This window comes from Lygodium microphyllum, chromosome 15 (genome assembly GCF_053477565.2).
Source record: "Lygodium microphyllum isolate KBCC chromosome 15, Lygodium_microphyllum_v1.1.10, whole genome shotgun sequence".
NCBI classification, from domain to species: domain Eukaryota; kingdom Viridiplantae; phylum Streptophyta; class Polypodiopsida; order Schizaeales; family Lygodiaceae; genus Lygodium; species Lygodium microphyllum.
In genome coordinates, this window is record NC_141149.1 from 8,918,699 (window position 1) to 8,940,146 (window position 21,448).

At 39.6% G+C, this 21,448-nt stretch overlaps 1 protein-coding gene across 1 annotated transcript in view; it reads right to left on the minus strand.

The window, feature by feature from the left end:
* The window catches only part of LOC148024253 (uncharacterized), a 147,330-nt gene extending 129,979 nt beyond the window's left edge, over nucleotides 1-17,351 (minus strand). The window contains exons 1-4 of the mRNA XM_087693857.1: nucleotides 13,906-17,351; nucleotides 13,757-13,819; nucleotides 13,403-13,459; nucleotides 13,225-13,302 (exon numbers count right to left, since the gene is read on the minus strand). Coding sequence (XP_087549983.1) covers nucleotides 13,225-13,302; nucleotides 13,403-13,459; nucleotides 13,757-13,819; nucleotides 13,906-14,001 — 294 coding nt within the window. The 5' untranslated portion in view covers nucleotides 14,002-17,351. The remainder of the gene's footprint in view (nucleotides 1-13,224; nucleotides 13,303-13,402; nucleotides 13,460-13,756; nucleotides 13,820-13,905) is intronic.
* Nucleotides 17,352-21,448: the final 4,097 nt, after the last annotated feature.

The following is a 21,448-nucleotide window of genomic DNA, read 5'->3' on the forward strand; positions in this document are numbered from 1 at the left end:
AAGGATACCCTGATCTTCCAATGACTTATCGATTCCTCAATATCTATGACCGGAAACCATACTATTATCCAGTTCCTACAGATAAATGTAATACAACATTATTCTCCCCAAACTAAATGTAGACAGTTGCCCTATCATCCCAAGAAATGTTGTATTCGGAAAGGGCTATGCCCATATAAATACAATAAGACTTCTTTTTATCAATGTCGGATTGTACATGAAAGTTGATAAAAATTTAAGTGATTAGATTTCTTAGTTGATAGGCTGAAATAGAGATGAAATATAAATCATAACAATTAACGAGTAATAACGTTAAGAAACCTTTATCCAGGCACAACCCCAGGTATAGAATCCCAGTTTGCCTCCTACATCAAGTACTGTTGTAATCCAGGAGAAGAAGTTTCTTCTCAAGCAGATTAAGCTGCCCGAATTTGATGGGAGAAGCAGGTCCATCCAAGGAGATGCTGAAATTTGGATTGAATCCATGGAGGATTACTTTGAAGCTACCGGTACTGCACCTGCCAACGAGGCTATGCTCTCCAAGCTAAAGCTCATCGGCGAAGCCAAGCTTTGGTGGAAGCAATGGTATAGAGATCAAGGGATCGCGGAAGGATCCGTTACTTGGGAGAAGCTGAAGAAAGCCGTGCAGGGAAGATACTTACCACCTGCGTATCACACGCAAAAAATGAATGAGTTCTACGAGCTAAAACAGCTGGGACTCACTCTTGACCCATACTATTCTAAATTTGTCTCACTTCTTAAGTATGCACCACAGATGGACATGACACAACAGGTGTCAAAATTTTGTGCTGGTTTAAATCCACCAGTGAATACCCATGTCGAATCTATGCACCCATAAGATCTACAGGATGCACTCATTCGAGCTGCCCCTATAATTCAGAAGGTGCAGGCTAGACCAAGAGGTAACAAAAATTGGTCTTATAATGACCCGAACAAAGGAGCATTTAGGCCTCAAATGAAGAGAGTTCAAGGTCAGAATTAGGGACAAAGAAAGAAAGCAAGGACTAATAATGCCAACAACTTTGTCCCTACCCAAGGCAATGGTGGAAACCTCCGTTGTTTCCACTGCAAGGACCCCAGTCATTTCAAGAGGCAATGTCCCAAGCTTGGAGGAGGACATCGCCAAGCATCTTTCCAAGGAATGGGCCGTGGCTAGGGAGCTGCTACTTGAGGCAGAGGAAGAACCGCATACGTTGCCAATAGGAAAATGTGTGAGAAAGAAGATCCGACCATGGAAGCAAAGTTTGAAAGGGCGACAATCCATGCCGCTCTTCACAAGAAAGGGCCGAATCACCAGTTCTCGGTGATTCAGACACCGTCGAACTACCAAGGTAAAGGTTTCAAGACCTTGATTGATTATGGCAGTACACATTCCTTTATCTCACCAGCTTGTGCAAAAAGATTAGGAATAGCCACAATAGAAGCACCTATCTTGCTTGTGGAATTGGCAAATGGTCGTGAGGTTACTTGTACCATGTAAACTGCTAAGGTGGAATTCTTTCTGGGAGGAAAGACGACTTCGGTCAAATTCAGAGTCATGAGCCTAGGTATCCATGAGTGTCTACTCGAAATGGATTGGCTGAAACCTAATGATGCCCACATTCATTGTGAAAAGGGCCAAATTTCATTTCGAAACTTTGAAGGGGAATTGGTCACAACTCAAGGAAAAGCAAGGAAGCCAAAAATTCAATTGGCCAAGGCATCTCGAATTATAAAGGGAGTCAGAAAAGGACCACATGTCTACTTGATTAAGCTCAAAAAGTTAGATTAGAAGCAAGAGTCTAGTGAAGGACCTTCATGGCTAAAGGAATACGCAGATGTATTTCCTGAAGGGTTGATAGAACTTCTGCCTCAAAGAGAAGTGGATCATGAGGTCAAGCTAGTACTAGGAGTTGCACCAATTGCAAAGAGACCTTATAGAATGTCCATACCGGAAGCAATTGAGCTGAAGGAACAACTCAAGTAACTGCTAGAGTAGGGCTACATCCGTCCTAGCAGTTCACCATGGGGAGCTCCAATACTGTTCCAGAAAAAGAAAGATGGAACGCTTCGACCATGAAAGTAGACTTTGAGAGGGCAACAGTCCATGCCTCCCTTCATAAGAAAGGCCCGAATCGTGCCAGTTTTTGGTGATTCAGACACCATCGGATTATCAAGGTAAAGGCTTCAAAACCTTGATTGATTGTGGCAATATGCATTCCTTTATTTCACCAGATTGTGCAAGAAGATTAGGAATAGCCACAATAGAAGCACCTACCTTGCTTGTGGAATTAGTAAATGGTTGTGAGGTCACTTGTACCAGGCAAACTGCTAAAGTGGAATTCTTTCTGGGAGGAAAGTCGACTTCGATGAGATTCAGGGTCATGAACCTAGGTATCCATGAGTGTTTGCTCGGAATGGATTGGCTTAAACCTAATGACACCCACCTTCATTGTGGAGAGGGCCAAGTTTTCTTTCGAAACTCTGAAGGGGAATTGGTCAACTCAAGGAGAGGATGAAAAGCTGAAAATTCAATTGGCCAAAGTATCTCAAATAATAAAGGGAGTTAGAAAGGGACTACCTGTCTATTTGATTAAGATTAATAAGCTAGATCAAAATCAGGAGTCTAATGAAGAACCTTCGTGGCTAAAGGAGTACGCAGACGCATTTCCTGAAGAGCTGACAGAACTTCCGCCTCAAAGGGAAGTTGATCATGAAATCAAGCTACTGATAGGAGTTGCGCCAATTACAAAGAGGCCATATAGGATGTCCATTCCGAAAGCGATTGAGCTAAAGGAGCAACTCAAGCAACTATTAGATCAAGGCTACATCTGTCCTAGCAGTTTGCCATGGGGAGCTCCAGTGCTATTTCAGAAGAAGAAGGATGGAACGCTTTGGCTATGTATCGATTACAAAGGGTTGAATCAATCAACCATTAAGAACAAGTACCCTATTCCAAGAATAGATGAACTTCTTGACCGTCTTCAAGGTGCAAAGATCTTCTCCAAGATTGATCTCAGGTCTGGATACTATCAGATAAGGATCAAGGAAGAAGATATCCCAAAGACGACATTCAGTACAAGATATGGACACTTTGAGTTTCTAGTCATGTTGTTCGGGCTGACAAATGCACCTGCCACCTTCAACATGTTAATGCGGGATATATTTAGGCCATATCTTGACAACTTTGTGCTCGTCTTCTTCCATGATACCTTAGTCTACTCCAAACAGGAAGAAGATCATGAACCCCAGCTTTGCATTGTCCTTGAGACAATGAGGACAGACAAGCTTTATACCAAGATGAAGAAGTGCGCATTCTTCAAATGCCAGATTGAATATCTGGTATTCATCGTGTCAACGGAAGGAATTTGAATGGATCCGGCCAAAGTCAGAGATGTTCTAGAATGGCCAATACCAACAACTGTCAAGGAAATACGTAGTTTTCTTGGATTGACAAGATGGTATAGGGTCTTTATAAAAAACTATGCTTTGATTGTAGCGCCTCTGACCGATCTACTGAAGAAGAAAACATCGATTGTATGGTCAACTGCTGAACAATCTAGCTTTGATAGAATAAAGCAAAGCTTGGTATCAGCACATATCCTGAAACTTTCCGATCTTAGTAAGGAGTTTGAAGTGATAACTGATGCTAGCACACTTGCCTTAGGATGTGTGCTTATGCAAGAAGGTCATTCGGTAGCATACCCTTCAAGGAAACCAAAGATCCATGAAAAGAATTATACTACCCACGATCTCGAGTTGCTAGCTCTCATCCATGCTCTCAAGCTTTGGAGACACTACTTGCCAGGTAACAAGTTTACCCTAGTAATGGATCATAAAAGTCTTAAGTGGATCTTTACCCAGAACGAACTCAACATGAGGCAATGTCGATGGATTGAAGTGATGGAGGAGTATGATTTTGAAACCAAATACCGACCTAAAAGGAGAATGTAGTTACCGATGCACTCAGTCGCAAGGCGTTCCTTAATTCTCTAATCTTGCAAGATCCATCAACAGCTAGATCTCTAGCCACAAAGGTATCCATGCCAAACAACCCAATACTTGAGCTAGCTAGAAAATAAGCATGCCAAGATCCAACCTATCAAAATATGCTAAAGGAGATCCCTATCAAGGATCAAGATCCGAAGCTATAGGCTAAGTATAAAGAATTCTCTATCAATAGTGGACTTGTCTACTATAGAACGAGATTATGAGTCACTCAAGAAAAATATACTTTGGGAAGCTCATGATTCCCCTTTCTCGGGACATCCTAGCTATGCCAAGATCCTCAATGCAGCCAAAAAGAGCTACTATTGGGAGAGGCTTAAAGGTGACGTTCTCAAATATGTCACTGAGTGTTTGTCTTGTCAACATATTAAGGCCGAACATGTCAAAAAACGAGAAAAGTTGCAACCACTTGACATTCCCCAAATGAAATGGGAATTCATCAGTATGGACTATGTTATTGGCCTACCCCAAGTTCAGGGAGGATACAACCCCATTATGGTTGTGGTGGATATGCTTACCAAGGTTGCACATCTTATTCATGTTAAGACAACCTATAAAGCCTCAGAAATTTCAAGGTTGTTCATCAAGGAGATATTCAAACTGCATGGGTTTCCCAGAAGAATCATTAGTGATCATGATTCACTCTTCACATCACACTTCTGGAGAGCTATCTTCGAAGCAATTGGGACTCAACTCTGTTTTAGTACAGCTTATCATCCTCAAACCGATGCTCAAACGGAGCGAGTCAACCAAGTCATTGGTGATATGCTAGGAGCACAGTGCTGCCGTGAACCCAAAAAGTGGATTCAATATTTGCCACTAGTTGAATTTGCCTACAATGCTTCCTACCAACAAAGCATTCAGATGATCCCTTTTCAAGCATTGTACGGCCACGACTAGCGAAGTCCTTTGAACTTATCAGATCCAACCCTAAGAGTTGAAGCCTCAAGGAAAATGTTGGAAGATATGGACAACCAAATGAAGTCAATAAGATAGGACATCCAAGCCGCCAAGGATAGACAGAAGGCATGAGCAGATTTGAAACATCAAGATAGAACTTTCGTTGAAGGAGATACGGTCTTCATTCGCGTACGCCCAAAGAAGAGTTCCCTATCCTTAGGTAAATGCAAAAAGCTAAGTTCAAGGTATTGTGGACCCTACAAGATCCTCAAGTGCCTAAGACCCAATGCTTATATACTGCAACTCCCTGAGAACCTAAAGGTTCATAATGTATTTCATATCAGCCTATTGAAGAAGTATGTACCCAATCCTAGCCATGTACTTGATGACCAACAAGTTGTAATGCCTAGCCAAGGAGTCCTTGAGCTACGGCCTGATAGGATCTTAGATGTTAGGGAGAGACAATTGAGATCCACAACCTTGAGAGAATGCCTCGTTCAATGGAAAGATTATCCTAAGGAGGATGCCACTTGGATGGATGAAAGCACTCTCAACCAACAATACCCCCAGTTCTTCTCGCTATGAGGACATCTCGATTCCTCCAAGGGGGAGAGAATGTAATATCTCTGCTTCAAATATTAAGGAGCTTTGATCACCCCATGCCCGTGCAAAAACTTGTGCAAAGTTATTTTCCACATCATAAATATTGGTAACTTAATCCTTACCATGTACGCGCAATAATGAGCCCATCCGCATTGTGCAATTGAGGCCAGGGTTTAAAACCACAAAGCCGCGTGAGAACACCCTTATTAGAAGAAGGGGAAATTGGATAATGGGTAAGGTTAAGTCAAAATTTTTAAATAATTACCCCTCCCCTCAGCCAATGCATGGCAGAGGGAGAGGGAGTGTGTGGAGGAGTGACCCAAGGTGGAGTGGGGTGTGGCTTGCTGAGGGGGGAGGCATGCACCAGCCACGTATGTGGCCACCTCTCCCCCCCCTTAGCACTATATAACCTCCTCCTTAGCCTTGGGGGGAGGCACGATCAGAGAGAAGAGGGGAGGCTACCTTGCTGAGGGTCACGAAAGAGGAAGGAAGAAGAGGCCGCATGTCTACTTGCTGGCATGCTGTCCCGTGCCACCGTTGCCGTCACGACCACGCCGTTGCAGCCGCCCTATTGCCTCTCCCCAAGCCACCGCTGCCATATCGTCATAAGTACCCTCCCCTTTTCGTCGTCATCTTTCCACCAATCATTACCTCCATCCATGTTTTCTGAAAAGGCAGAAGCTTTCTAAAGGCTTCTTAGAAGCTTCTAAAGGAAAACCTCTTAAGCCTTGTGCACGCAATCTTTTCCCAAGCCTTATAACCCACTTCTGAAAAGAAGTATTCTTGCGTAAGGGAGAAGCGGACAGATTTTGAAGCTACTTACCAAGCTTGGAGGGAATTCGCAGATTGCGTAAGGGCAAAGGCAAACCCGGAGTCCAAACACACTACACCTACGATGGCTCCAAAGTCCAAGTCGCCAGGCGCACACGTGGAAGATTCAAACCCAAGTTTACACATGGACATCCCCACGGATCCACAAACCTAGGTTCTTGAAAGTTTAATTCCACGTTGGGCATGCTTAAATTCATAGGGAAGCTATGAATATAAATTTCTTATTCATCTTACGAGCATAGTCGCATGTTGCCAGTTTTGTGCATTTCTTAAGTGACAAGCCTAAACGCATATAGCTTAGGGTTAAAAGATAAAATTCCTAAGTGCATTTTTGATTGGCTGTGGAAAGAATAAGGGTAGATTGCATTTAGGCAATAACTTCCTTTTTGTAATTCGCATGGGAAAATATCGTTAGCATCCGTTAGATGTTGTCCGAAAATTTGCATAGCAATGAAACCATGGTCTTGCAAGTTGCATACAAGAGATGCTTGGGAATGGGTTAAGTCAACTCTAGTCTTAGTCTTGCATCAACTTCGTTAATGATGTTATATCTAAGGGTTGCATGTTACATATTCGTCACGCGTAGATTTTTATTTCATCGAAGTTGCATATAGAAAAGGTTGCATGTCATATCAAAGCATGAAATTCAATTGCATTAAACTAAAGGTTGTAGGCATAGTTTCTTGATGTGAATCTTGTAGGTTTTATGCAAGATATTCTCCAAATTGTCATTCATCATGACTTTAGCAAGAAAAGAAGTAGTTATTGCAAAACCTTTTAGTTGCCTCAAAGTAATGAATCTCATGTTGCAATTATTTACACCTTTAGAACAAGCTTAGTCTCTAAGAAAGGATCGTTCCTTGTCGCAAGACAAGTAGACCAATTTAGCTAAATCACTTGTAGTGTTATAACCCTCAAGGGGTTCATGAAAGCATATTTAGTCGATACGATAAACACCTCAAAGTGCTAGCTAGGGTTCAGCACGTTAGAAATTCTGCCTAGTATCGCACTTGGTCGCCAAGTCGAGACCCTAAAACCTAAAGGGTCCTACCCACATTCACAAAATGTTTGGATTAATCAGATGCCCATACATTAATGATCTAGGGGTTCTACCCTAAGAATCGATCGACCTAATGCTAAAACTCCGATTGAGTTTGGAAACCCTAGGACCGAACATTGTCGGCCTAGTACAATTAGGGTTCGGTTGGATAAGAAGACACCCCAAACCCTACACATTGGCTAAATAATTTCCTTGAACAAGAAATGCCATTGATGGGTGAAATGATCCCATGAGTTATGTGGGACACTTGAGCAACAAGTTGCAACGTTGCATGGCTTTATGGTTTAACCACAAGATAAAATTGCCACTCCTTGAAATAAGGTTGGCAGGTTCTAGCGGAAGTCTAACTTGCAAGAGGATGAGTAGACATCCTATTACATCACCTTTCTTGGGCTAATTTTTCAAGTTAAGGGAAATTATGTATTACTTAGTAAGCAAAGGATCAATCAAGTTAGAGCAATATGGTCGCCAGGATTTACTGTCTTAACTTAAGAAACCTAAGGTGTTGGTTAATTTGGGTTGATAGGGTATGATCCTAACCCAAGGACAAAAAGGGTAAACAAACAAACCCTTGAGGATCTTGCCAAGTCGCAATTTGATCCTGGATCGGATGACGGATGCATTCGGAGAGAAGGATTCACTCCTTAGCAGTTGGCCAAATAAATGACCATTGGATTGATTGTGTTTGTAATAGTTTAGGAGCACTGTTTACATTGTTTGCTGAAGGAACTAAAGATGGAAATATAATTAATACTTCAGGTTCTTGAAGGCCTGAAGGGAGAGGCAGCATCAGTTACCCCCGGCTGTCTGCCTCACCCTTGCCAAGGGGATTGTTAGTCGTTCCGGGAACATGAACCGAACCCGCTGCAAGAGGTCTCTCCGTTGGGTGCTACTTGGAGCAGGAGGACGCTTGGGTGCCACGGGGACTCTGGCCATAAATCCCTTGCCTTCTTCTAGGCCCTGCACAAGAGGCCAGCGCAACTTGGGATTGGATCTCGAGGCCCGCATACTAGTCTACAGGCGGAATCTTGGATTAGTAATCCCTGTGGATTGATGGATAGCCTTCGGGCAGATTATGGATTGCCTTCGGGCAGATTATGGATTGCCTTCGGGCGGCGGATTATGGATTATATGGATGTATTCGAAAGATAAATAAGATCAATTGATGTAAAGGAACTTGCTTGGAAATGTTTTTCTATGTCAAGTGCTAAGGGCTCTTTCCATTTGCTAAAGAATCTATGGTGTCTTTTAGTTCAATTTCTGTGATGTCCCCCTCTAGGATGCTAGCTAAACTAGAAGGTAATACCTTCTTTCTTACCCTTGCTATCTTGGCTTTAGCTACAGTGTCAACCAAACTGCTCTCCCTAGGAGTACTAAACATGTTGGAGAAGAACTCCTTAGCAATAAGGAGGTTCTCCCCATTGTTATGGGCATAAGTTCCGTCCTCTCTTCTAAGCAGGGGGATTGTGTCTTTGTCTTTTTTCTTTTTAAGGATTTGAAACATTTCTTTGGTGGGTTTGTCAGCCTTTCCAACCCACCAATGTCTCGTAAAGAGTTGAATACTAGAGGCCTCTTTCTCTTGTGCTAACCTTCATGTTTAACCCTTAGCACCTGAGGCTGAAGGTATGTTTCCCCTTGGTCAACCCTTATTTCAAGTGTTTGGCATTCAACATATTTTCTTGCTCTACTAATCCTTGTACTTTTAACTTGGTGTAGCTTAACCTCTTTAAGGTATTGTTGGGTGTCTCTAATGGCTCTAGTCTAGGCTTGGGCAGGTGACCAATCTTGTAGAAAGGATAGAGACCATATCATGCAAAGAGTGTCTCTTACATTCTGGTTCTTGAAAAGCCTAGCGTCTGTATGAAACCACCCAGTCTTAATGGTATGCCCAGAATTTGAAAGGACAAGTTGAATGGGTTTATGGTCTGACAACACAATATTATCTAGGACTTTGGACCTACAATTGACATATGAGGCTAACAGCCCTGCTAAAACATAAAACCTGTCAAGCCTAGCCTTTCTTAGGTGATAGTCACTTTGATTATTTTCCCAAATGAACCCCAAATCCTCACTGACATTAGTAGGACCATGAAATGCTTTAGTGATTAACCATTTATCTTTTTCCTTACCTGAAACACTATGTCCTTTTTCCAAATACCTATCTTTGGAGGTTTCCACCATGTTGAAATCTCCAACCAAAATGATGGGACAGCTGATTACCTGTAAGGTATCCCAAACTCTAGCTCTCTCCACAGAGGAATTAGGTGTATAGATAGACACAATTGCAAACTCATCTTTATCCTTGAAGTGCATTGCAACCCAGTTAGCATTATCATCATGAGTGACTTTGAGCAATTTGTCATTCAGCTTTGATGAGATTCCAATGCAGGCTCCCCCTCTCCTATTTGTGTGTTTGGTTGATAACCATATGTGTTCTCTTGATACTCTATCTAAGTTCTTAAGTAGGGGGTTTCAGTGACTTTAATCTCCCGTAGGCATATTATATCAGGGGAAATGGCATCAATTTTAAGCCATTCCCTGATGATTAATGCCCTTTTAGGGTCTGTCAGCCCTTTTGTATTATAAGAAATAGTTTTCAGTTTGTCCATCATCATAGTAAATCTAGTTCTTTTTAGATTTTCCCTTCTTACTAGCTTCTTTACCCTGACCAAATGGTTTACTAGCACTCTGCCCTACTCTCGAGTATCTTCTTTTAGAGTTTTGTGCCCCAGTTCAATCTTTTCTTGGGCTTTCCCCTAAAGGGGGACTTAGGGGAATGTCTCCCCCATCTGGAAGCTCCTCCTCTTCAGCCTGAGTCAGTTCAATGCCATCCTGAGTGTTGAGGTCTATGATGGGGTTCTCCCTATTTTTTCCTTCATCATTGGCCTCCATTTGAGTCTCTTCAATAATCACATCATCATTATCAGATTCTGTGGGTTTACCCTCCTTATCTTTACTAGATTCTCCTTTCTCAAATGTACTAGTGGGCTCCTTCTCTATATTCATTAGAAGTGCTGAAAATCTATTGGTATTATTGTTTTTACTCTTAGTTGGGTTATTGTTTTTATGGGCTAACTGATTGTTGTTTTTCCCCTTCTTATTTACTGTCTGAAAGCCATCATCCTGGGCTTTCTCAGTTTGTGGAGGGGTTTGTTCCTTTTGGGGCTCTGTCTTTTCCTTTTTTTTCCATTCTGAGCAATTTCTAATAAAATGCCCTGTTTTGAGACATTTAAAACATGTGTTGGGGAGATTTTTATAGAGGACTGGCTGGTCCTTTATAAAATTTCCCTCCGAGTCAGAGATTAACAAAGATTCTACAAGTTTTTTACTGAGATCTACTTCTATCAACAGCTGGGGGTGCCATCTAGGATTGATGTCCGTGTACGGTCTTTGTCCCAGAAGTCTGCCTATTGGGGATGATAACATCTTAAGGAATGGGTACAAATTCAGTGGGAGATTAGGAAACTCTACCCACACAAGTATACAAGTAGGCTTTGGGCCTGTAGGGTCGAATTCCGGGGCCCATTTAAACAGAGATAATGGTGAGCTTTTGAGCATCCATTGCGCATAGCTCAAGATGGTCAGGGCAGCTTGTTCATTCTCAAATAAGAAGAAGAAATAACTATTTGGGAGATAATGCATGACTATTGGTTTAGCCCCAATTGGTTCCCAATTGGTACGTACCCATGTCCGTAGAAATTCCATTGGGGGTCGGGCACCATGACATAATCCTATAAGAGCCCTAGATTGATATGACAAATTGCATTTTTTAAACTCACTTGCTGGAACCAAAAGAGGTACTTTGTTACCTGCTGTGGTTGTGGATTCCGTTTTTGAGTTAGTGAGAGTTTGGCCCGCTTTGGGGATGTCATTGGTGTCAGATTGCCCTTTTTGTGGTCCACCCTCAGCTTGATGTTCGCTTCGTTGAGCTTTCCTCAACGAAAATAATATATTGAAATAAGTTATATATAGCTTTGCGTTTTGTTAGTTACCTACTGTCGCCGTTCTATAGGTGTTGAAGCTCCCAAGGGCCACGCTCCGGTCACCCGTGATGACAGTTCGGCCGATGCCACCGCCAATGAAGCTTATGTTCTCAAGGTCGCTGGTCACATTGAACACTTCGTTGTAGATGCCTGCCTTGATGTAGATCACGTAACGGCCTTCGAAGAAGAGCGGGACGTTGCCCAACGCCGTGGTTATGCTGAGAAAATCGCCGCTCCCGTCCATGGCAACGACAGCATTGGGTTTAATGGTAGTACTGCTACTATTACGACTCACAGCATCTCTGTCGTCTAACTGTACATGCAAGAGCTGCGGCCCGTCTACGTCAGTCACCCAATCCAGTAAGGCTCTCCTGGCTCTATACTCATGATCGGATGACACAATCTGACGATTATGATCGTATTCCTGTACATTATCCGAGCCCCTTGATTCATAATCATCTCCCGCTATACTGTCAAAATGCAGGGGTGCCAGCCCGACGGCGCCGTATTGACAATAATATCGGTCTACCATCCCCTCCAATCGTTCCCGAGCACGAATTCACAAGGAACTTTCAATCGATCCCCATATAGGAAAAAAAAGAGAATTCCCCATGGAATTCCCTAGTTGAAAATATATATAAATGGGAAAAGTAAAAACTAGGGAAAATGGGACATTTCCTAGTGAGAATAAGTAAGGAATCATATAAGACCTTTCTTATGTAGGAAATATTTCTTACATAGGAAATTCTATAGGAAAATACAAAATTTTCTATGTAGGGAATAATTCCTATATAGGAAATATTCCATATATAGGAAAAAAATTCTAGAGGTGATTCCCTAGGTACTCTCACTAGGAAATCTCTCATTTTTCTTATTTTTTACATTCCCTACTTATATGTACTTTCAACTAGGGAATTCTCTTTTTTCCTTATCACTTTATCTACTTTGCCCTTACTCTTAGACATGCTAATATCAAACAAGAAATTACATAATAATTTTTTAACTAGAAAATTATATAGAGAATGTCATCATTTGTAAGTAAGGATCAATAGCATACATCGAATGATCAAAATAGATTAAACAAATTAAGACATCAACATCTACTTCTAGCAACCAAAAGAAAAATGAAAATACTTTTAAAGGAACATAGAACTAAAAAACTAATTAAGCAACATGTGTGTCTTGATTGTTTTATCCCTTAAATCTCCAATATGTTGCAAAGTAATAAATGTTTGAGTAATCCCTCAAATCTCCAATATGTTGAAAAGCAATAAATTCTTAACTCAAAGTAGAAGTTATGCTAAAACTTCCACATCATCTAGACTAAGCACATTGCTATTTTTGTTTAATACAACTTTGCCATTTCCTAGTAGCCAATAAATAATCTCCTTAATCATATCATCACTTGTTAGCTTCTTTGTATCCTTAATCAAGACTCAAAAGCTAGCTTCAATCTTTTTGAGATTCATGTATGTACTCTTTAAAGAAAAGTACATATCATGAATTGTAGGCACACCAAGATACTTCAAAAGTATGGTTTCCATGTTTTCTTTTGTCATATTAACTTGCATTGAATAACAAAAAGAGAATAAGTAACTTATTATACTATGTATAGATAATTAAATGACACGAATTATAATATGAAAAGCCATAAATTTAACTACATGACTATTATATATATATAAACTATAAAGCTACCCTTTAAGCATCATTTGAAATGTTAATCTCATTGCCTTGGTTTGGGAGATCTTTACATTTCTAATTCAAATAAAATAAAAAAATTAGATTATGCTTTTCATGTATGACATAAACAAAAATATAAACATTTACATCTAGCACCTTTGGTTCTTTTTCGTTGATATTGGTACCTCGTTTCATGCTCCTTTGTTGCAAAAGATCTTTCATCTTCTCACTTGGCTAGTCAACACGTAAAATAAATAGTTATGTAATAAATTATATCTTTAGTTATTCACTAAACTATGACACTATTGTTCTCTCACAAACATATATCAAATACCTTCCTCTTTCTTTGACTTTTTCGAGATGTTTCAATAATGTCATCATCTGGATTAGCCTACATTCAAAACTAAAATTAGTAATCACATTAAAAACATTTATATAAAAAAAAAAGTTATATACCTTATCATTGCTTGAACTATGGATACTTTGTTCCAAAGTTTCTTGATATTTAGTTCAGTACATTATTTTGTCTAAACCATGTGACAACAACTTTGAAAAGCTGGCACAATTTTTCATATCAAGTGTCTCATCTTCATTTTCAACATCCTACATTTTAAGCATGTAAAGGAGAAGATACTGTTAAGAACATGAATCATATGGTCAATCTTAAATTTAATATAAAGCAAAGAACCTCATCGGATGTATAACATTGAAATTCTTCAAAGCTCTTTTCTTCCTCCACGAACATATTCATCTATGGGAAATGAAAGTTAATGTATAAGTATATGTATAAGAGACATTCTCAAAGAAATTTATTAGATATGAGCTTAAAAGCATTACCTGCAATGATAAATCTGTTTGCTTGTATTGTTGTCCCTCAAAGGAGCTACTTTCTTCAAGAGGATACATCAACAAAATAAGATCATGTGTATACATCAAATGTCTCCAAAATATATGAAATCAAGTATAAAAATGATAAACATATAAGATTATAAGATACCTTTTCCAAACCTTGTTCATTCGCAATATCATCCATGCTAGGAATGTATACATCAAGTTGATTAGAATCAATAGTAGCAACATATGGTTCACTCTACCATCAATAGACACCCCTAAATGAGTATGGGAGAAAAAAAACCAATCCTACACTTATGATATCAAACTTATAAATCATATCATCTTATCATTGATGATGTTATGTCATTTGATATTTTGTATCAATTTGGGTCACCAAATTTGTACAAGTTTTTTATCCTTAAAGTTGGTACCTGCATCTTGACTTGAAGAAACATTATCGCAAGTAACCTCCTGATCTCCCTTTCTTACATTACCTCTTTTCCCACCTTTTGTTGTTTTTTTATCTATGCTTATATATATACACAAAATTACTCAAAGTTTAAAAATATGAATAACTATGAATATTTTAAATTAGGCAAAGAGACTAATTAAAACTAGTTAATCCCAAAATGAATCACCTAATAAAGCAAGATGTAATATATGTATAAATTTTAATTTTCAAAGTTTAGTAGAAATAAATACATTTACCTGTATCGTGATTTGAAGAGACATTAGGGCCAATAACCTCCTTGTTGAACAATGCGCGAGGGAGACGAGGAACGGAGGAAGAGAGAGGAGAAGAGAGACACGAGACACCAAAAGTGGAACCCTAGAAGTGTGTCAACTGAGCACACATGATAGGAATATATAGAGGGGACTGGGGTGCTATATATAGACAGACTATATATATAGCTAACACCCCCGCTCAAATAAAGGTCCCTTATTATGGATGAAAAACCCCTTGGGGGCTCAAGGGAAAAACCCACAGCTCTATATAGGCCTACCATTATATTAATATTAAAAATATAAAATTACAAAGTTGAACTTACAAGAGCCTATTCATAGGCATCAAAGGAGCTACATCACTCATGAATTACAACATCAACGGAGAAGGAGCTACATCACTCCTGAATTACAACAGCCTATTCAAAGGCATCAAAAGAGCTTTATCAATCCTAAATATACAACATGTAAAATAGGGATAAGCGACATCATTGCAAAAGATAAAATCTCCAAGAAATTCCTTCAACTGAACTTGGAATGTAAGCTCTATATCTGTCATATCAAAACTTAAAGAAAAACGTTACAACACAAGGTCTATAGAGACAGTTTGTGATGCCGCTCTATAGACAACATAACACATGTGGGACCCCATGAACAGAATATAAATAAAACAATTTGTCATCAACTAGAATATAGACGCTCATCAGCTGGAACGAAATAATGTGTCATCAGCTGGAATTTAGACACTCATTAGGAAAGAATATAAACGAAACAATTTGTCATCAGCTGGAATATAGACCCTCATCAGCTGGAAAGAATATAAATGAAACAATGTATCATTATTAGCTAGAACAACTCAACAGCTGGAATAATAAGGAATGTAACACTAGCACGCATAGCCAAAAAAAATTGTGTAGCTCAAAAAGTGTGATAGAACACAATCCAAATGATGACAGTGATCCTTCTAGAGAGATGAAGTTTTGAAAGTGCAAAATCTGAATTGAACTTTTCAGAGCTCGCACATAATAGCCTAGATCCACTAGGTCTAATTATACAAACATTGATGATTCTAACAACAGTGTGGCACTAGGTCTAATTATACAAACATTGATGATTCTAACAATAGTGTGGCAACTGAAAATAAATATGATTGATGCTTCTATACTTCTCTAAAATAGATAATTATTATACATAATACGTTCCACATTTCAAGTGGAGCACTTGAATTGGTTATGATGAAGCTCCACCAGAAGCTATAGAACACCACAAGTCAGACCCTCAACCCACATTCCAAAAGCATAATGGATATAATACACCATAAAATAACTTCTCAGCTTGAAGTAGTGATCATCTATGTCCTTCGCAACTATCGTCTACAAACAAAGCAGCGCATACTGACCCAAGGTAGTCATTCCAGGTTACATACACTTGGTAGTTAAGTGATGTTGATCAGACTGAAACCATGTTAAGTAATTTCATTAACAACATTAGCAAAGACCACTAAACCAATGGAGCAGATACCTTTCTGCGGTTTCCCTGACTCAAACAACACCTGCATGAATGCATCTCAAAAGGGTGCACCAATAGAAACTAAAATAAAGATCTCTGATATTCTAAAATGTCAGTCATCTCACCAAAGAAAAAATACAACATATTGTTATCAGCTTTCTAATACCTACCAAGAAAATACTACCCCTCTACTTCCATTGACTGAGAAAAACAAGAAATAAATGGAGTCATGAACCAGATGGTTTTGGAGGTAACAGAAACCCTGAACTTACCTCCATCATATCCACCTCCAAAAATCACCACTGTCTGTGAGATAGAAGCCATTGAGATAGAGGCCCGAGCAGCCGGATAGACATCTCCCTGATACAATCTATGCCAGCTAACAGCACCTAAAGCCACATCTGCCTGTGCAGGCGCTTCCATCCTATCTTGCCATCACGAGGCAAAAGCCAAGCATCCATGGCACTGATCTCCCATTCTCGCCTGTAAATTAGAGCCCAGAGAGAATCTGAATTGGCAAGATCACGGAACCGTCAGCATGTCATCCCAAATGCCAAAACTGAGGATACCGGGAGGCGCTGAAAAATGCCCAGCACTCAATCTGCTCCAGCTGAAGTATACTGTGATCTCCATCGTCCTTATTGTCATCATCCATTTCCTCATGGAATGACCAATCCATGGTTACTTGGAGAAGTCATACATGTTCTGTTGACCATGCCCAAGCACCAGAGCCCTAAAAAATGCTTTGATCTGTGTACTGGGATATCAAAAAGCAATTGGCCTGAGAGGCTCTATTCACCACATACGATTTGTCCACTAGTACTTGAGCCCTAATAAATGCTCTGATCTGTGTACTGAGGCATCAAAAAGCCGTCAGTTTGTAGACCATGTCCAGTCTGTTTGCAAGTATCAAGCCCTAAATATTGATGTCAAGCTGAAACACTGCGTCAAAGCACAGTCACAATATCTGTGTGCCGCCCAGTACAACTAGAGGAAGCCCTAAAAGGAGAAGAGCTTCATCCTCTCAAACGATCTTCAGCTGGAGAGAGAGCATGTAATCCGAGCAGCAGCAGGGGAGGGCATGCGCAGTCCGTCGCATCGAGAACAGCACCAGTCGGCAGGTACTGGAGATGGAGGAGAAAATAGGGGAAGGTCTCCCGACTGGGCATTCTTGCCTTGTGCACTAACATAGAACAAATGTCACTTATTTCTCAACATAATGGCCAAACACTTGATATTCACATCAAGAATCTTGCCCTTTTGAATATGTTTTTGAAATTCCATTATAAACCTTTATCTCGATTTAACTAGTTTAATGTTTTGATATTTCAATTAATATCTACTAGCAACACTTGCAAAAATAGATACACATGGAGAGTGGCTACAAATAGGGCTAGCATTTTGCAAGACATTCATTATTTTGAAGTTGTGGTCCCACAATATCATACTTATAAACCATCGATGATTGCGTATTTGAGATGTTGCAAAACCAAGTGAGCCCTCACTTGTTTATGGTCGTAGAGGCGTACGAGTCTTGGTCCAATTCATGAAGCACATTTGGCTTGGTTTCTTTTCATTCGCCCCAGGTCCACGAACGGTGACCCGATTTCTTTAGGCTCCCTTCAAGCTCAAGAGCTAACATTTTTACATTCTCTCATGTCAAGAATTTTGAGAGAACATGGGGATTTCCTTTGGTGTCATTGAATTGAGGTGCATCACACTTAAGCAAGAGGTAACTTGCATAAGTCTACATGAAAGCATACCAATTTTGTTTACAATTGACCTCTCCTATGGTATTACTGTTGCAAAGAGGACGATGATGTATTATACGTATACATGCAAGAAATTTAGGTAGCCATCACTCAAAAATTTATTTCACCGTGCTATTGGTTTTGGGAGACTTTTGTGGATCAACAATACTTGGACACATTTGGAAAGCATATTTCTAGACAATAGGGATAATAGAGGCATCACATATATTTCTTCCTATTCCATCATTTATGCTACTATAGATTGGGATAAGGATTCTCTATATGGTTGGTATGATACTTCAAACACCTACTCCAGGGCTAGTCCATATCCCAATGTCATCCAACTTATAGGAATGATTATGCCTTGGATTATGTAGGGCATGATATGGACTACAATATGATGCTTGTGCATTATACTTGGACCATGTTGGTCATTATCAAGAGACCACGGATCATTCGCACGCCACCTCCTCAGTAGGATGTCGATGCCCTCTAGGAAATACATGCACAAATTTTAGGTAGCTAACACTCATATTTTATTTCAGTGCATTATTGCATTTGGGAGCCATTGGTAGATTGGCTAGTACTTCGATGCTCTTAGGAATTGTATTCTTCAATGAATGATAATAGAGCCTCATGACAATTCTAGCATAACTAAATACAACAAAAACATTAATACTCTTTAAGGATGAAATTCAATGTTTCCTTTGGTTCTAATCCACAACATCCAACACATTTTACTAACCTAAATGCTAATTCATGTAGTTTCATTTGAGAATAAAACCCCCAATGCATGTAGTGTGATATGAACATAATGTGGTTGGATGCATCTACATCATCAATACTTTCTCATTTCTCATCCTCTTGCTTGATGATTTGCTTCCATTGTTTGTTCTTGTTCTCTCCTGCTTGATTGTCTTTCTTCAACATCAGAATCTCTATAGACTTACATGTCCTCAATGTGCAAGTGTGTCTGACACTAGCATGTGCCATCACTTTCCATTACACACCTTGCAGTCTTTTCACTCTCACATGGTATACACCTTTCAAGCACATCACATGATATTGGAAGATACTTTCAAAAACACATCACGGAAGGTTGTTATACATTACAAGATTGGTATGCATACACACACAAAAACATACACACACACACAACGCATTTCATTGCAATACTGTAAAAAAAAATCTAATAGTAACTAAAAAGGTTATGTTTTTTGGTATTTTGCCACTTTTACTTCATTTTTCCTAGGTTTATTTGGGAATATGTGTTGTACAGATATAATACAACAAAATCTTTGCTTATGTATGTTAAATCAAACCACCTAGTACATTATTCCATTATAGCTCCATATATATATATATATATATATATATATATATATATATATAGAGAGAGAGAGAGAGAGAGAGAGCACAAAGTTGTTACCCTTAAGACTTCATTTTTCCTAGGTTTATTTGGGAATATGTGTTGTACAGATATATAATACAACAAAATCTTTGTTCGTGTATATTAAGTCAAACCACCTAGGACATTATTCCATTATAGCCCCATATATATATATATATATATATATATATATATATATATGTATATGTATATGTATATACATATATACATAGAGAGAGAGAGAGAGAGCATGCACAAAGTTGTTACCCTTAGAAGTTAATGTTAATGTTATAAATACAACTATAATATATTTAAATTCTCATGATTAATTTTAGTTTACGAAGCCTTTCTTGTATACCCATCATAGCTACCCATGTGGTCTAGGAATGGGGCCTGAATGAAAGTTAAACATAGAAATAAAATAAATAAAATACTAAATATTAGTAAAGTAAAAATAAGATTGATCTAGTCACCCTAGTCGAGTATATGGGCTAGGTGTGGGGCCAGCAAGTTTGGCTAGGTGTTGTATACCCAAAGCTAGAAATTTTAGTGTTGTATAAGTTGCAGCAAAGGCACATTCACTTTCTACAAGCTCAAGTACTAGCACAAGAGGCACATGCTATGGTTGCACAATAATCTCTTTATCACTTGGCATTTCTAGAAAAGACATATGTTGTAAATGTGATTATAAGAAAATAAGCTCGAATGCTTGCATGGGAATGCACTGCAGTTTATGGAGCAGCCTTGGAAAACTCCACCATGCTACAACCCTTCATCAGCGTAGTCGATCTCCTCTACCACCGTTACCGTGCTCAGTAACACAAACCACTCCATCCAAATCTGTAGACCCCTCTATAACCACTCCTCTCTCGATAGCTTTTGGCTTAGCTTTTATTATTGCGATTAGTCTAGCAGCCTGACTTGCTCAGGTCACAGTAGCAGACTGATATCTATTCATGGTGTCATCCTTCTTTGTGGACATTGTAACTAGAAATGCTACTTGGTATTATATGTAAACTTAGCTTTTTAGCAACATAGCCGTGTTTAAAGAAGCAAAGATAAAGCTACAAGAGTGGCAATGAGTTTGAAGGAAACTATCATTATTTGGAGGAGGAGTTGCCTTGTATTCATGGAAGAGTGGACCACTTAGAGAGCATCCAAGTTTGAAATGCAAGAAGAGGCACGTTGTCGTGTTGCTGCGCATCCGAGTCGTAAACACCTCCATTTTTGTTGTGCATCTGTGTTATCTTATTGCACGTGTTTCAATAAAAATATGAAAAACTGATGCCAAAGAATATTATTAAGCTGTCAATTTCAATGATGAATTCTAAGTAAAGCGCTGGACAAACTTCAAATCCCCAAAACAAACAAGATGTGCTTTGGTGATGGAGACCCGCAAAAACATGGGAACATCGAAGTTGATATTGAAGATGGAGATGATGGTGAAATTGTGTAGTTTGTCTAAGGATTTTTGGAACTTAAGCAAATCTTACATCCCCAAATGACCATGACATGAATGATGAGAATTACGGGGATCACCTTGCTAATAGGAACAACTAAATTTGTTGGGCCTTTTTGCCTATTTTGAGAAAAAGGGGGGGATATTTTTGAAAGGCTATGAATGGCGGGCTGTGCCTGGATTAGAAACAGAGAGAGCTATTGTGAATCTATTCAGGGAGAGATTGTCAGCAAATTACGAACGTCAGGGATTCGACGACACAGATCATCCCCCTTACAGGTGGTTCTTCCTTCTTAGAAACTGGACATTCAAGAGAAAGGACGACTCATTGCTCTGAAATGCCATAGCGCTTCTGCAAAATCTGGAGCCCTGAAGTTCTGGACATAGGAGACAAAGAGCACTATCTGATGCCTTCTGTTTTCATCCTAAGGCGGCGTCATAAACTCCGAGAGCTTCAGGGCATTGATGGCGACTTCCATGCACACGCAATGATCTCCTCAGTGAAGGACTGCTGACTCGAATTTCCAATTGCCTGCACTCAGTTTTGCTTCCCGAACTTCGACATCCAACCAGTATACACGATTTCAATCTTCGAGAGGTATGGGAATCGGGTGCAAAAAGAGGACAATGCAGATTCAAATGGATGGAGGCCGCAACCAACCTTGAGGGCATGTCGATGCTGCCGCTCGAGGTCGTAGAAGCAGCGACTGACTT